The 16783-nt window shown below is 43.9% G+C and overlaps 1 protein-coding gene across 1 annotated transcript in view; it reads right to left on the bottom strand.

Annotated features, from left to right (window-relative positions):
* Window positions 1-3360: 3360 nt before the first annotated feature.
* LOC311045955 (ephrin type-B receptor 3-like) overlaps window positions 3361-16783 on the bottom strand; it is a gene marked incomplete at its 5' end in the record, with an annotated part of 83070 nt that continues 69647 nt past the window's right edge. The window contains 2 exon segments of the mRNA XM_084058027.1: window positions 3361-3859; window positions 14840-15033. Coding sequence (XP_083914153.1) covers window positions 3745-3859; window positions 14840-15033 — 309 coding nt within the window. The 3' untranslated portion in view covers window positions 3361-3744.

Here is a 16783-nt window from a genome sequence, read left to right as displayed (position 1 = left end):
TCCATTGGAACACAAGACAGTTTTGGATATAACAAGGTTTCCACCCGACAGCGATAGATATTGGCGTTTGTGGATCAAGGTCATATGTTACAGGTCAGATTGTTCCTATAACTGCGTGGTGACCTTTTTAATGCTGCGATCCGGAACTCATTTTTGACCCTTTAAGACCTGGAACGCATCTGTGTGTCATTTTAAGATTTCTTTGGGCTATTCAAAAATAGCAGATCTACAAGCTCATAGCGCTATGAGCTTGTAGATCTGCTATTTTTTTTTGGAAACATCGTGAAAGTGTGTGCAAATCTTTAGTTTGAATATATATATACATTTTTAAAGCGAAAGTTTTTAACTCAAATCTTTGCTTTTGGGGATTTTACAAATGTCTTCTGAATCCTAACAGTTTTTTTAAATTATTTTTGACTTATGTTGCTATATTATCAATGGTTTTCAAACTTTTGTCATGTCAAGGACCCCCAAAATAATATGTATTTGTCCGCGGACCCCCTCCCATCTAAAAATATTTTGTTCCAGGGACCCCAAGAAGCAAAGATTTGAGTTTAAAATGTATATAAAAGATTTGCACACATTTTGTGTTATCGGTTGTTATCGGACTACCTTTCTCAAAAAAATAGCCCAAAGAAATCTTAAAATGACACACATGCATCCCCTTCCCAGCCTTAAAGGGTTAATGAATAAAACATTATTTGTAACCAGACTGTATGGTAGATTATGTTAATACAATAGAACTAGTACATGTTGGTTGGAGGTGTTACTCCCTACTCTTCCATTGAGACATTTAGACCATGGTGTTGGGTAGGACAGGACAGTGGTTCTCAACCTTTTCAGGCCGCGACCCCCCCAAAACAATCATATTTGAACTGGGGACCCCCCCACCCTCGACAAGCACTTAGAATTGGCTCTATGCACAGCAGCCATATTATCACTTCCTTCACAGGTGTTACCAATGATACTAATGAAGGCTCTGTTCCATTTAGTGTAGCACAGTTTTAATTTCCACGACCCCCATAACTCTGAGAGTGTACAAATGGAACCAAATGGACCTGTACACTCTCAGAGTTACACACACAGAGCCTTCATTAGTATCATTGGCAACACCTGTGAATTTCTTCACAATATGGCTGCTGTGCATAGAGCCTATTGCTGAAGTTGAGGCATTACACTTCGTTCGACTCGGTTCCACAGATAAATATTGTGGAAAAAAGCCGCTATACAAGCTCATGTACAGTAGATGAGCTATTTTCCTCTTTCTAAAGTATTATTTGTAAATGTTTGACCATTTTTATAGTATAGTTTGTTCATAACTTTTGATGCCGAAATGGTCAAAAGTCATTCATGTGCAGATAACCTGTATACACTTATACTGTATGTTGGTTTGTTTACTGTTGAGTGAGAAAACAATGTTGCACGTTAAAGCAAATCATCTGGGGGACCCTCCCAAAATCATTTGGGGGACCCCCCCTGGGAGTCCCGACCCACAGTTTGAGAACCACTGAGGTAGGACACATAACTGAAGCTCATGAGCACAATATCCACCCCCTGGCCAAGTGGGAATTCCAGTACCTCTTAGGTGTGCGGGTGACCAGGGGTTCGAATGCCAGGGTAGGACATATTAAAAACCGACAGATTGCAGCTTTTGAGTACCACTGTACTGCATTACATTTGGCAAAGGAAAAAAAACATATACAATTCATTTGGCCCCTTTTGATTTGACAATGCTGGACGTCAAAGTAGATTCAGTGTTTTTCTTCTTTTATATATATATATATCTGTCCAATTCTGCCAAGGCAGAATTATTTCCATCTCATTCAAACGTTCACATCCAATTTAATAACATGTGAGAAAAAATAATAAAAAAACAAGCATTGTAAAATAAAATAAAAGATACTTCCCAATACCGATAAAAACACATAACAGTCTTTTTTTCTTTTTTTTGCAATCATAAGAAATAACTTAGCATTCAAAACAATGCATAATATGAATAAAATAAGATTTAAGAAAAACATATGGACGTTAAAGTCCATGCAGCCAGCACCTAACAGATATACGATTCACGTTTCCTCCCCCCCCTACATCGGTTCCACTCTGGCGCGCACGCGACGCGGCGTGCGCGCGAGGTGTCACGTGCGTGAGGCGTCGTGCACGGTGGCCTCCAGGCGATTGCAAAGCCTTTCCTTGCGTCACCCTCATTAACCAGAGTCGGACAACACGTAACAGTACCTTACACTGGGGAAAAAATCCTCAGTGTTAATTTAACTTCCAGAATGTTCGAACGGAGCCATTTATGGATCCGCTCGCATACTTCTGGAAGTTGAATTAACACTGAGGATATTTTTCACTGTGCGCTGTACACTTTGTACAGAATCATGACATAGCAAAAAAAAAAAAGAGAAAAAATTATCTCCCACTTTATCTTGGAAGACGACATTTTAAGAGGAAGCTAGATGAGAGAAGACATTATTTTTCTTCCAAAAAAAAAAACACCAAAAAAAAACAGTAAATCACCAAAGTCCAAATACTAGACCTGGATCTGGGACTCCCGATGGGGGCCGAGACACCCCCCCCCCTTCCCCTGCAAAGTCAAGCTCTTTCAGAGTATCAGGTGTTATCAAGCAATAGTTTGGTTTCATTTTGGCACTGTATGTATTTTTAGACACTGCTCTTAGACTGAGATCAACTCCTTTTTGCAGTTTTCTGATCCGGTCTAGAGCGGACAGAACTTTGCGTCATCAGGTGGGGCGGAAAAAATGGAAGCCATGAGCGCCCGTGCTCTTCCAAACATGATTCCCCTCAGAACTCCCACCTCGGAATCAAATTAGAAATTTGATTAATCCGACAAGTTTCTTCAAGTACTTCTTGGAATACGTAGTTCGGTATATCCATGTTTTATTCCAACTCGTAGCGCGACTTGCCTAGACTAGACTCTGCATTCATGTGGCGGGGGAACAAAACAACAAAAGCGCCACCAACCCGGATACATAACCCGGAAACCACTTTCTAGAATTGCAGAGTAGGCGTGGCCTAGACGGATCATCGCACTATAGTCCGTTTGGAACGAAAAACCAGGCTCTCTACTCCGCCGCGTGGAAAAGCCTGGTGACGCGAGGTTAGGAAGTAAAAAGTTAGGAAGGAAAAAGGGTGGCAAAAAGGGGGTAGAGATACGGTAGACTATGATAGCACTGAGGAAGCGCTTCCCAACCTGCAGAGGACACATGCAAGACATGCAAACACAACCTGAGGGAGGGGGGGAGGGGAGGAGGGAGGGAGGGAGGGACAACGGACGGACGACCATGGAAGTTTGGCTTCATGTCAAAAAAAAAACGGACACTTTGTTTTTTTTTCTTCACAAATTTCACACGTGTCAACATAGTACTGCAACAGGAACGTTTCTTTTCAAAAAACAAAAAGGTTATAATCTCCATGTGCACGGCCCCCCGGCGAAACGATCCGAAAGGGGTCCTCTTTTCATCTCTGTCGGGGGGGGGGAGGGGGGGGGATTCCTTTTTTTTCCCCCCACCACCCCGCCATCAGATTCTCTCCACGTTAAGAGTTTTATTAGGTCGTTTTTTTTCTAACGCTCCGTTACTGTATGTATATTATGTTCCGTCGGCTTCCAAGTTCTTGAAATGGGTTTTTGTTTTTAGTTTTGTTCTTCTGGGGGTCGGTTTGTTTTCTTTCTCCTCTCTCTCTCTCTCTCTCTCTCTCTCTCTCTCTCTCTCGCTCTCTCTCTCAGACCCTGATGGGGAGCGTCTGGCTCATCTGCTGTCGAACAATCTCCTGAGTGGTGTCCTCGGGGCTCTTCCTGTGATGGCCGGGCAGCGTGCCTCCGACCCGCAGCAGGTCCCTGCCAACACAAAGACACGCAGGGGTCATTCACAGGTTCTCACAGACACTTCAAACAAAAAGAGACAAGGGGGCCGTATCTCATTGCTTCTTTGTGTAAAAGGCTGGGGGTTTCAGATTACACACATTGTCTGGGCTGCTGTACGGCAAAAAAAGAGACAAAGAGGATATCGTTGCTGTCGGGCCAGACACCTCTTATATCCATTATTTAACCCATTGAGACCTGAAGCCGATTCTACATGTCTCCTAAATCTCACAGTATTCTGAAAAAAAACGTATGTTTCTATATCAGTGGTGCTCAATCTTTTTCATGTCGAGGACCCCCAAAATTATATGTATTTGGCCGCGGGACCCCATCAAAATATTTTGTTCCAGGGACCCCCCCAGAAGCAAATATTTCAGTTCAAAATGTTTGCTTTAAAAATATATATATTCAAAGATTTGCACACATTTTCACGATTTTTCAAAATAGCAGATCTACAAGCTCGTAGCGCGGCACTCGGTGCCGCGCTACGAGCTTGTAGATCTGCTATTTTTGAATAGCCCAAAGTGTAAAATAATGCTTTTTAGCTCAAATCTAAAAATGACACAGTTCCAGGTCTTAATGGGTTAAACGCATTTTTGAACTTGTCGATCTGCTGCTTTTGAATTTGAATCCTGAAAAGTAACAGTTTTTTGGACATAATATGAGGTTTCCACCCGACAGAGACAATATGTTGTTACTGATACCGATGATGGAGTACTCCAGCAACATTAGACACCAGACGGCTATTTACCAATCCATATCCAACCCCAGATCCAAATCAATTCATCATAATGCTTTGTTTAATAAAAGTGTGTGAAATGTACTGTGTGGCACGCGCACACACACACACACACACACACACGCACACACACACACGAGCGCGCACACACGAGCGCGCACACACACACATCTCGGTGATCTTTCCGAAGGTACATTTGTCTGAGTGTCCTTTGTTCTGCGGGCCCAGTGTCCTTCTCGCTGATGCTCGTCCCGGTGGAAGATGTTCAGGAGATAGTGGTGCATGTCTTCTCATTTCCCCTCCCTCTCTCTCTCTCTCTCTCTCTCTCTCTTTCTCTCTCTCTCTCTCCTCCCTCCATTATCTGGCTCCAGCATCATTGAGCAGTCAGTGGTTAAGTGAGGTGCCGCAGTGATGCGTACACATTCTCGCTATATACCTAAAAAAAAAACACACAGGGCCCAGCAGCGCACGCAAACACAGGAAATGCACACTAAAAACCACGCTCTGACTACGCAATTCTCTCTCTCTATCTCTCCTTCTCTCTCTCTCTCTCTCTCCCTCCCTCCGTCTCTCTCTCCATCCCGGGCTGTCACATAGAGATGAGCCCATGAATTAATCATCAGCGTGTCGTCCGCATAACGCCCCGACAACGTAGAATAATAACACACGCACACAAGTGTGTGTGTGTGCGCGCACACAAGTATAGCACGCCAACACACACACATACACGACGACAACAACACGACGATCAGCCATCATCTCTCTCCCGGCGCGACGTCCGGCGCGGCGCTGGGGACGCTCCCCCCCCCCCCCCCCTCCCCCGGTGCGTTAAAAAGCTCATTAGCAACCTAATTAACCCATTAAGACCGGGAACGCATCTGTGTCATTTTAAGATTTCTTCGGCTGTTCAAAATTATTTTATAATTCTTTTATCGTGAAAATGTGTGCAAATCTTTGATGTATTTTTTAAAGCGAACATTTGTAACTCTCAATTGTCTCTCAACAAATGTCTGAATTTTTCTGGAAAACTATATCAGTGGTTCTCAAACCTTTTCATGTCAAGGACCACCCAAAATGATATGTTTTTGGCCGCCAATCCCCATCAAAATATGTGGTTCCATGGACGCCGCAGAAGCAAAGATTTGAGTTAAAAATGCTGTTTCAAAAAATGACATGAATTCAAAGATTCGCACGAATGTTCACGTTTTTTCAAAAATAGCAGATCTACAAGCTCGTAGCGCGGCACCCGGTGCCGCGCTACGAGCTTGTAGATCTGCTATTTTTTGAATAGCCCCAAGTTAAAAATAGTGATTCTAAAATGACACGGGTATGCGTTCCCCGCTCTGAACGGGTTAAACACATTCCTCTCTTTTAGCCTCTTCTCAATCTCCCTTATTACTCACACTCCATCACCCCCTGCTTTTCCACCTCAGCAGCTGTGTGGCGGCTGCCTGTAGTCCCTATCAACCCCCCCCGTCCCCCCCACCCCGTCCCGGTGGATCCAGCCACCCCCCACACCACGGGGGGATTTTTAAAAAACCGAGGTCAGCCATTTACGTTTCCACACACAATTAGCTTCACTGGGCTGCTACCCTGCTTCCTGGCACACAGGAGGACTGGCCCTTGGGGGGGGGGGGCACGCCGGTGCTATAGTGAGACCCCTGCGCCAAGAGCAGAGTTGGCAGAGTGCCCGCGTGCTTGCATGTATGAATTCTACTTCGGAGTGGAAGAGTATCGCAGAGTTGGCGCAAGCAGACGAGCAGACACGCACGCGCGCGCGCACACACACAAACTTGAGTTTGTTAACCCGTTAAGACCTGAGGCCGATTCTACAAAATGCCTTCTAACAGTTTTCTGAAACACTTACATGTTCCTATAATATCAGCGGCTCTCAAACTTTGTCACGTCAAGGACCCCCAAGATTATTATGCATTTGGCCCGCGGACCCCCATCTCAAAATATTGAATTCCAGGGACCCCCCAGAAGCAAAGATTGGAGTTACAAATGTTTGCTTGAAAAAAATACATTATTCAAAGATTTGCAATGATTTTCATGATTTTCATCACTCGGTGCCGCGCTATGAGCTTGTGTATCTGCTATTTTTGTATAGCGAAAGTATAAAATGATGGTTAAAGTGGTTCAAATCTAAAAATGACACAGATGCGTTCCAGGTCTTAATGGGTTAAACTTGATGCATTATACATTACTGTGGAGAGCTCGAGATCTAGTAGCTAACCCTGTGCTAATGATACCCAGGCTAGAGGATGCCAGCGGAAAAAAAAAGGAACGCAGTAAGAAATGCACCGGTTACAAAATAAACAGCAGAAGCACAATAATAGGGCTATAGCAACATTTGGAAATCATTGAAGTTGTTCCATGCACACGGAAGGCTCTTTTTTCCTCTCTTCGCGGACCGTGCTGTTCCTAGGGACACCGAGCTGACACGCGAGTTCTTCCTTCCTTCTGCCCAGAAAAAAAGGAAGTTTGCCACTCGGGGAAGAAAAGAAAAAAAATGCGGAGGAGGACCGACCGCTGCACTGGCAAACATCAACACGCATTAACCTACAAAGCAAAGCCTCTGAGAGAGAGAGCTTTACGCGTGTGTGACAATACGACAACGGCCCAACCCGAATGCATCGACAAACAACAACACCAAAAAAAACAACAACACACGAGTGGCCTGTTGTTCTGCCCTCCTTTTAATCCAAACATACAGTCCGTGTTTGTTTGTTCGCTGGGCGACATCTTCCTCTTTCTCCAAACACTCCCAGAACACTCAGCAGACACTGCTCCAAAATTCTCTTCCATGACCCTACTAGTACGAACTAACTACAGTAACTAACTAACTAACTATGTCAGAATTATTTAACCCATTAAGACCTGGAACTGTGTCATTTTTAGATTTGAGCTAAAAAGCATTATTTTACACTTTGGGCTGTTCAAAAATAGCAGATATACAAGCGCTACGAGCTTGTATATCTGCTATTTTTGAAAAATCGTGAAAATGTGTGCAAATCTTTGAATATATATATTTTTAAAGCAAACATTTTTAACTCAAATCTTTGCTTCTGGGGGGTCCCTGGAACAAGATATTTTGATGGGGGTCCGCGGCCAAATACATATCATTTTGGGGGTCCTTGACATGAAAAAGATTGAGCACCACTGATATAGAAACATACGTTTTTCAGAATACTGTTGAGATTTAGGAGACATGTAGAATCGGCTTCAGGTCTCAATGGGTTAATGGATAGTTCCTTGAGATGTAGCGTCTCATTTTCGAGGGGGTCTCGAAACTTTCCCCCAAAGTTTCACACAGTCCTCAACTTTGACTGACCTTTAGCTGGATTTTGTATAAAAAAAAACAAAAAAACAGTTATCTATCTATCTGTGTATCTGTCTGTCTGTCGTAGCTAGCTATAATATAATAGCAATAGAACAACAACAATTGTATTTTTATATAGCACTTTTCAAAAGACCTTACAAAGTGCTTTACGAGAAACACCTTACACGACGCACACAAAGGAAAACAATATTGTAAAAAGGCTTCCATGTAAGAGCCGTTGCAATTTGAGGAGTGCTTTGCTTTGAGAATAAAGCTGCTATAGGGACTTGGCAGGATGGAGCTCGCCAAGTCAATCCAGTCAACCTTTTGTTGTGGATCGGCCCCAGAGGCCCCCGTCAGAGGACCTCGGGTTGCACTGCAGCTCTTTAGGGGTTAAAGGGGTCCACTTGTGTCTCTGCTCTGTTCTCGCTGAACCCTGAAAGTTATCGCTGAAACTATTTTTGAGCATTTCATTATAGGCGTAAGGCGTTATTCAGGCATTATTGGTACACTGGCTTTGCAGGGGAGTGAGGCTTATGTGGTTAAAATGCAGCATTGCCTTTCTGAGGTGAAAAAACCTAGCCTGGTAAACCCTCCCTCCGGAAATCTCATTTCCATTTGATTTCAGAAGTGAGTCTGGCCTGATCGACCATGCTGCAATATTGGCTGTGGGCTGGAGTTGGGCGGGAGTAATACCGTTGACTGACAACCCCTTCAGCCAATGATCGTTTTTCCCCTTCAGCCAATCAGCAGTTCATTTTACCACCTCCAGACTATGTGACGCAACGGGACTTGCCCAAAATAGGTTGCCTTATTCGGATAAATGCGTGGCACTGCCCGCCCCTCCCGGTTCTCTAAATTTGTATTTTTAAATAGGCTCTGTCATGATTAATTGACCACATATATGAAGTTAAACAACTAAATTCTATCCAAACGATATCTCAAAAGTAAATTCCGTGCCTCAAAAACGAAGTTTGAGAGCGTTTTAAAAACGAAAGTAACTGGCCACAGAAACAATGGTGGATCGTTCCATTTTTGTCGGCTGCACTCGGTCCCATTCGGGCTCACTCGTACTCGCCACCTGATTGGCCAACTGTCGCTGTCAATCACAGAACGATGTGCGACGACGCTGATAGGCTCGTCAGTTTGGCGTACAGAGCCAATATTGCAGAAAGGCGGATCAGGCCAGACTCACTTCTGAAATCAAATGAAAATGAGATTTCCGGAGGGAGGGTTTACCAGGCTAGAAAAAACCCTAAACATCTACAGTTTAGGGGCATTTTTGTGTCACTATATTTGCACATAATGTGAAATTTGTCCTGTGCATTTTACCCATCCGAGGAGCAGTGAGCACTGAGCAGCGATTGGTTGTAGTGCTCAGGGAGCTGTTAGGGGTTAAATGTCTTTCTTAGGGGACGCTTTGACACGTTGCTGAGGCCTGGAATCGAACTCGGGACCTTTGGCTTCCCAGGCGGTCTCTCTGACCATTCAGCTATGGCCTGACCCGGTCAGTTATGGCCGCTCCCCCCCAAATGTCAACTTCAAAAGTACAACTATCCTCGAAAGTGCACAGCAAACCATGCCACACTTTATTCTCTCACCAGCATTCATCTTTAAAGAAGATTTTTTTTTTAACCCTTTAAGACCGGGAACGCATCTGTGTCATTTTAGATTTCTTTGGGCTATTCAAAAATAGCAGATCTACAAGCTCATAGCGCGGCACCGAGTGCCGCTCTATGAGCTTGCAAATCTGCTATTTTTTTTTAAATCGTGAAAATGTGTGCAAATGTTTGAATATATATATATTTACATTTTTTTCCCAAATCTTTGCTTCTGCAGGGGTCCCTGGAACAACATATTTTGATGGGGATGGCCAAAAAACATATGATTTTAGGTGGTCCTTGACAGGGGCGCCGATATTTGTCAGCTCTACTCGGTTTAATTATCTGCTAGGTGAAGACAAAGCCTGGAGCCGGCAAAACATAAACAAATGGGAGTGCGCTGCGAGTACGAGCGTGCGGCTGCGCGCTGCAAGTATGAGCGCGCGGCTGCGCGCCCCCCCCCCCTCGCCCAGGGGGTGCTCGTCATTTCTCCTGGGTGCTTTAGCCCCGAGGCACCCGCAGTATCGGTGCCCTTGGTCCTTGACATGAAAAAGTTTGAGAGCCGCTGATAGAACGACATACGTTTTTTTTTCAAAAAGCTGTTTTAGATTTAGAAGACATTTGTAAAGATTTGCAAATTTTTTTCCTCCAAAAATAGCAGATCTACAAGCTCATAGCGCGGCACTCGGTGCCGCGCTATGAGCTTGTAGATCTGCTATTTTTGAATAGCCAAAGAAATCACACCTTAAAGGGGTTAAAGCAGCGCTTCTCATTCGGTACGGTATAGCTTTGAGGAAAAAGGCACTCAGCAGAGAGAGAGCCTCTCTGCCAAAGCGAGCCAGCCTGTCCATAAAGTGCCACCACCACTGTGGTGCCATTGCAACCAGCCTGGCGACGCCAGCCAGCCCACGCATAGGCATTTTGCGTTGGTAGAGGGCGTCCTCGTTGCAAGCAAAATTGTCACTGTCGGTCGGAAACCTCGCATGTTGGCTGACTAACCTGATATAAAAGAATTGCTGACCGTAACTCATTAAGACCTGGAACGCATCTGTGTCACTTTTTGATTTGAGCTAAAAAGCATAATTTTACACTTTGGCTATTCAAAAATAGCAGATATACAAGCTCGTAGCGCGGCACAGAGTGCCGCGCTACGAGCTTGTAGATCTGCTATTTTTGAAAAATCATGAAAATGTGTGCAAATCTTTGAATATATATATATTGTTTCAAAGCGAACATTTTTAACTCAAATCTTTGCTTCAGGGGGTCCCTGGAACAAAATATTTTGAGATGGGGGTCCTCGGCCAAATAAATATAATTTTGGGGGTCCTTGACATGAAAATGTTTGAAAACCACTGATATAGAAACATAGGATTTTCAGAATACTGTTGGGATTTAGAAGACATTTTGTAGAATCGGCTTCAGGTCTTAATGGGTTAAAACGCCTATACTAATCCTCTGCCCCCCACCTCCACCTCCCCCTTTCTCTATAAATATATTGTATTGTATTGTATTGTATTGTATTATATGAATTACTGATGCATTTAGTACAATGGACCACAATGGAAACAAGACCCCTTTTTGTGTTGCTTTTCAGGAAATGGAAAAAACAACCTGTGTTCCGATGCCTCCAATGTAGTTATTATTTAGTCGCAAGCTCTTGTTAATAAATACCTATCATTGGTTAAATATGTATAACCCACAGACACACATCCCCCCCCCTCCCACCCCCAAAAAGGGGGAAAAAAGAGCAAAAATAGTGTAGATCAGCAATTTTGATACTTTTGTGACACTGTATGACAAAGTAGGGCATTACATTTAGGACAAAGCATAAAAACCTACATATCTCTGCTGTTCGGGAGAAACCAGCTAACTCCAAAATGTTTTTTTTTTTCAGGAAATGACAAAAACCAAAGAAAAAGTGGAGTTAGGAGGTTTTGTTTTGCAGCTGAATGGACCTCCAAGCTCACAATGAGCTTGGAGGTCAAAAGGGGGTGGAGCCTGGAGTCAGCAAAACCAGCTAACTCCACCCCCCTTTGATGGAGTTAGCTCGTTTAGCAGAAAGTTTGACGATCCAATGGAGTTATAGCTGGTTTTGGCAGAAGCACTTTTTAATAATTTTCATTGGTTCAATATTTTTTTTTACCAACACACAGACATAAAGGGTGTTCAATAGCACTGATTTATGGGGGAAAAAATGCAAAAACGTCAAAATGGAGTTATCTGGTTTCTGCCGGACAGCAACGAATCATGGAGATACAACGTTTCATGACCGACAGCAACGGAATTTGCTGGCGATCCGATGAGCTTTTAAGCCACAGTGGCCACAAATCACCACCATGTCAAACCAACGGGGGACAGATTGGTAAATCAAACGGGTAGAGAGGCAGCATTTCAGTCCGATAACTGACGAATAGATTGAAAACCTTCATTCACTCCTTGGTGAATAAATGTGAATACAAGTGTGAATATGATTCGGTATTGGCGTTCAGGCTCTGCTAAATATGACTCAGCTGCTCAGCATATTAGAAGACATCCATTTAAGAGAGCATGGGAGATATACATATATATATATATATATATATATATATATATATAACAAATCCCTCTAGGGGAAAACGGAACACTGAGGGGAAGCAGAGCCCACTGAGGCATACAAGCGCATGCATTTCTTTGGCTATTCAAAAATAGCAGATATACAAGCTCGTAGCGTGGCACCGAGTGCCGCGCTATGAAATTAGAGTACTCAAATTAGAGTACTGCAGAGGGCAGGTGTGTGTGTGTGTGTGTCTGGGTCCAGCTGACGCTCTATGAGCTTTTATATCAAGCTCTATGAGCTTGTATATCTGCTATTTTTGAAAAATCTTGAAAGTTTGTGCAAATCTTTTAATATACATTATTTTTTTAAAGCAAACATTTGTAAAATATTTAGTTCCAGGGACATCCAGAAGCAAAGATTTGAGTTAAACAATATTCGCTTTAAAACATATAATACTCAAAAGATTTGCACACATTTTCATGATTTGGACAAAATAGCAGACGTACAAGCTCGTAGCGCGGCTCTCGGTGCCGCGCTATATAAGCTTGTAGATCTGCTATTTTTGAATAGCCAAAGTATAAAATGATGGTTAGCTCAAAACTAAAATGACACACAGATGCGTTCCCGGATTGAAGGGGTTAAGAACCAAGGTCAGCTGCTTGACACGTCACGTACACATCGGCCACATAGTGCTGCACACGCATGTAAAACCTTTGGCTCTCAAAGTGGGGTCCGGGGACCCCCAGGGGTCCTTGAGGGAGTTCCAGGGGGTCCCCAGCTAAATGATATAGATAGTTAGGAACCAAATGGACCCTTATGCGTCTGTAACTCTGAGAGGGTACAAATGGAACCAAATGGACCCTAACGGGTCCATTTGGTTCCATTTGTACACTCTCAGAGTTAAATTAACACTGATTTTACAATATGAGCCGAGGTTCCAGAGATAGAAATGCCATTAAATGGGGGTCCGTAGCCTGATGCATGTCAAACTGGGGGGGTCCTTGAAATTAAAATGGTTGAGCATCACTAAAAAAAAACTTCTCTCATGGGGGTCCCTGGCACATCTTTTCAAATGGGGGTCCGCGGGCTACTAAGTGTCAATTTGGGGGTCCTTGACATGAAAAAGTTTGAGAAGCACTGGCCTTCGGAAACAATTAGCCGATGACAAACCTTTCCTCAAAAGTTTTATGGTGCTAAGTGAATCCGTTCGGAATGTATTAGCCTTTCTGCGATAGGCCACGTTTGGCCAGTCGGGTGTGATAAGTTCATCAGTTCTTAACTTCTTCCTTTCCCCAATAATAAACCTTTCCTACTAACAGACAGGCAAACAGATACAGATAAACGAGAATGGGGACGAAAACAAAAGCCCCCCCGTCCCACTTTGGTTTGGCAGAGCTATAACAAAACGGTTCCTATACGATACAAAGTGGACAAATTTATCTAGATGAATCTATGTGAAATTCCGTGGACAAGATAAATAGAGGCTGGCACGGTGCCCTGTAAGCACAAATAACACACACACAAAGCTCTTATTATTTCCAGTGGCGGAATAAAAACGGCATAAAAAAACCAAGCTAAAGCGAAATTGGCCAGTGAGTGTGTGTGTGTGTGCTGTTCTTTTGTCCCTCCACTCACCAGGGCCACGTCCAAGAGGTTTTTTTACCCCCGCTGAAAACGCGAAAAGGCGCTCGCTTAACCTATTGAGACCTGGAAAGCATCTGTGTCATATTTTGATGTGAGCTAAAAAAAGCATTATTTTACACTTTGGCTATTTTTGAAAAATCGTGAAATTGTGTGCAAATCTTTGAATTATATATTATTTAAAGCGAACATTTGTAACTCAGATCTTTGCTTCTGGGGGGTCCCTGGAACAAAACATTTTGAGATGGGTTCTTGACATGAAAAGGTTTGAGAACAACTGACATAGTAACCTAAGTTTTTTTCCAAAAAATGATTTAGAAGACATTTTGTAGAATCGGTCTCAGGTCTTAATGGGCTAAACACGCTTCCAAACGCCCAAGTTGAAAATATAATAACATGTAAAAAAAGAAAAAGTTGAGAACTTCTTCCACCACTGCTGTGTCCTGGGCATGACGTTAAACTGCCCCGTTGTAACTACAATCGTCAATGTAGTCGGTGCAGTGGATGCATTTGCAATTTCTGTGGACTATGCAGCCTGCATACAAGAAGACACTTCTCACCGGTGGACTCTACCAACAGCCGACGCTACCTAACGGCCCCTCCCTCCCATGAACAGCTACCGGGAAGAGAGGCAACCGACCCGGTGGCCTTCCAGTGGTATGTCAGTCCGCTGTCGGAATAGCAATGGGTGGACTTCCAGGCCCATGAGAACAACTACAGAGAGCGCTTTAACACCAAGCAGCAGTGCAAGACTAAGAAGTTTGTTTCCTCTGGTGATCCAGCCAAGGACATTATACCCACGGACTGTTTGTTGGAGGGTTTCGACAACTTGGGATGCCCAAAGACCAGGCAGAAAGGCTGGCAAAGTATTGTGCTGTCTCTGCATGCCACATGTGGCGGAGCCGCCACTACTTGGAGTGCTGAATGACATGCGTGTTGTATCATGAGGACATATCCATGAGTTTGTGAATGTAACCTTTACTGCACCTAAAATATTTGTGTCCCTGTATGCTCTCCCTGTGTGTGGACATAAATAAATTGTTAAACTGTTTGTGCCCGTGCTTTGCCGTGTGTGTGTGTGTGTGTGTGTGTGTGTGTCCGGGCGTGTCCCGCTCACCCCGAGTAGCTGCTGGTGACCACCTTGAGGCTGGCGGCGTTGCGGAGCAGCTTGTCCAGGGTGCTGACGATGCGGCAGAACTTTGGCCTGAGGTTCCTCTCCTTCACCCAGCACTCCAGCATCAGCTGGTGGAGCACCATGGGACAGTCCATGGGCGGAGGCAGCCTGTAGTCCTGCTCCACCGCCGTCATCACCTGAAACCACACACAGCAGGGAATCGTTCATTTGTTTAACGAGCACCAGGGGATTCCCCAGCGAAAATAGTTAAAGGGATAGTTCAACCCCAAAATAACGTTTTTAGCCGCATGCTGAAAGCTGGCGGCTCTACAGACAGCACTAGTCCTAGTCCGACACCCAAGTGACACCTAAGTGTCATTGGCTGTCCTGGCTGTCCTTCACACTTCCCGCCAATGGGGAGACGGTCCTTTGCAGCACCCGCCTCTCCTCCTTTGACACCTATTTGTCATTGGCTGTCCTGGCTGTCCTTCACACTTCCCCCCGTTTAAGCCAATGGGGGTCGCAGATTCTGTGACGCCAGGTTTGGCGAGAGAAACAAGCAATCCAAAAAACAAGTAATCAGGTCTATGAAAAGATTGGGGCAAAAAAAGCCTGCCGCATGCGGCTTTATTATGACTTTGGTCATTTCTTGTTTTCTATTGGCAGCGGCTCCGGTAGGAGACACAAAGAGTCTCCTTTGTGTCTCCTACCGGATACGTTTAGCCTCGCGTAGCCAGACTATATCACTGCGTGGATATGAGTCTGGTGCTTCTATGAGGACGTTTTTTTCCCCCCAAGGGGCGGGATCAAAACAATGGCCCTTGACGCAATTGGTTAGACCTACAACCAACTACCAATGACAGTCTCCCATATTCAAATACTGGGCCCTGACCCAAAAACAAAAAAATATCCATGAATTAAAGTCTCCATGGTGACTAATCAATAGAAAAAAAGTTATTTTGGGGGTGAACTATCCCTTTAACATTGCGTCACAATCATTTTTAACCACTTAGCTTTGGCTATTCAAAAATAGCAGATATACAAGCTCGTAGCGCGGCACCGAGTGCCGCGCTACGAGCTTGTAGATCTGCTATTTTTGAAAAAACCTTGAAAAAGTGTGCGTATCTTTGAATATTTATATATTTTAAAGCGAAAATTAACTGATATCTTTGCTTCTGGGGGGGGGTCCCTGGCACAAAACATTTTCTGGGGGTCCGCGGCCAAATCTAAAATCAATTTCGGGGTCCTTGGCATGAAAAAGGTTGAAAACCACTGATCTAAGTAGCATGTTGTGTTGAATGAATGACCTGGCTGGCGCAGGTTTAAACCCTCATGCTTTAATCGTCGTGCTGACTAACCGTCTTTGAAGTGAACCTTAACCCATTAAGACCTGGAACTGTGTCATTTTGAGATTTGAGCTAAAAAGCATTCTTTTACACTTTGGGCTATTCAAAAATAGCAGATATACAAGCTCATAGCGCGGCACCGAGTGCCGCGCTATGAGCTTGTATATCTGCTATTTTTGAAGCTTGTAGATCTGCTATTTTTGAAAAATCGTGAAAATGTGTGCAACTCTTTGAATATATATTTTAAAGCGAACATTTTTAACTCAAATCTTTGCTTCTGAGGGGTCCCTGGAACAAGATATTTTTGATGGGGGTCCGCGGCCAAATACATATCATTTTAGGGGTCCTTGACATGAAAAAGATTGAGCACCACTGACATAGAAACAAACGTTTTTCAGAAAACTGTTGAGATTTAGGAGACATGTAGAATCGGCTTCAGGGGTTAATAAGCATCGTGTTGGCCTTTATTTCAATTAGGCCTTGTCGACGGCGTGGAAAACCCCAGCGCTCTGTAATTCTACATTACTCTCTGTTTTTGCATTAAACCACCTCTCTGCTGACACCATCTCGCCTCTCGCCTTTCCTATCTCTTTTCTCCACC

The sequence above is a fragment of the Gymnoscopelus microlampas genome, assembly GCF_963454915.1.
Source record: "Gymnoscopelus microlampas genome assembly, chromosome: 5".
NCBI classification, from domain to species: Eukaryota; Metazoa; Chordata; class Actinopteri; order Myctophiformes; family Myctophidae; genus Gymnoscopelus; species Gymnoscopelus microlampas.
This window is presented reverse-complemented; position numbering and strand designations above follow the sequence as displayed.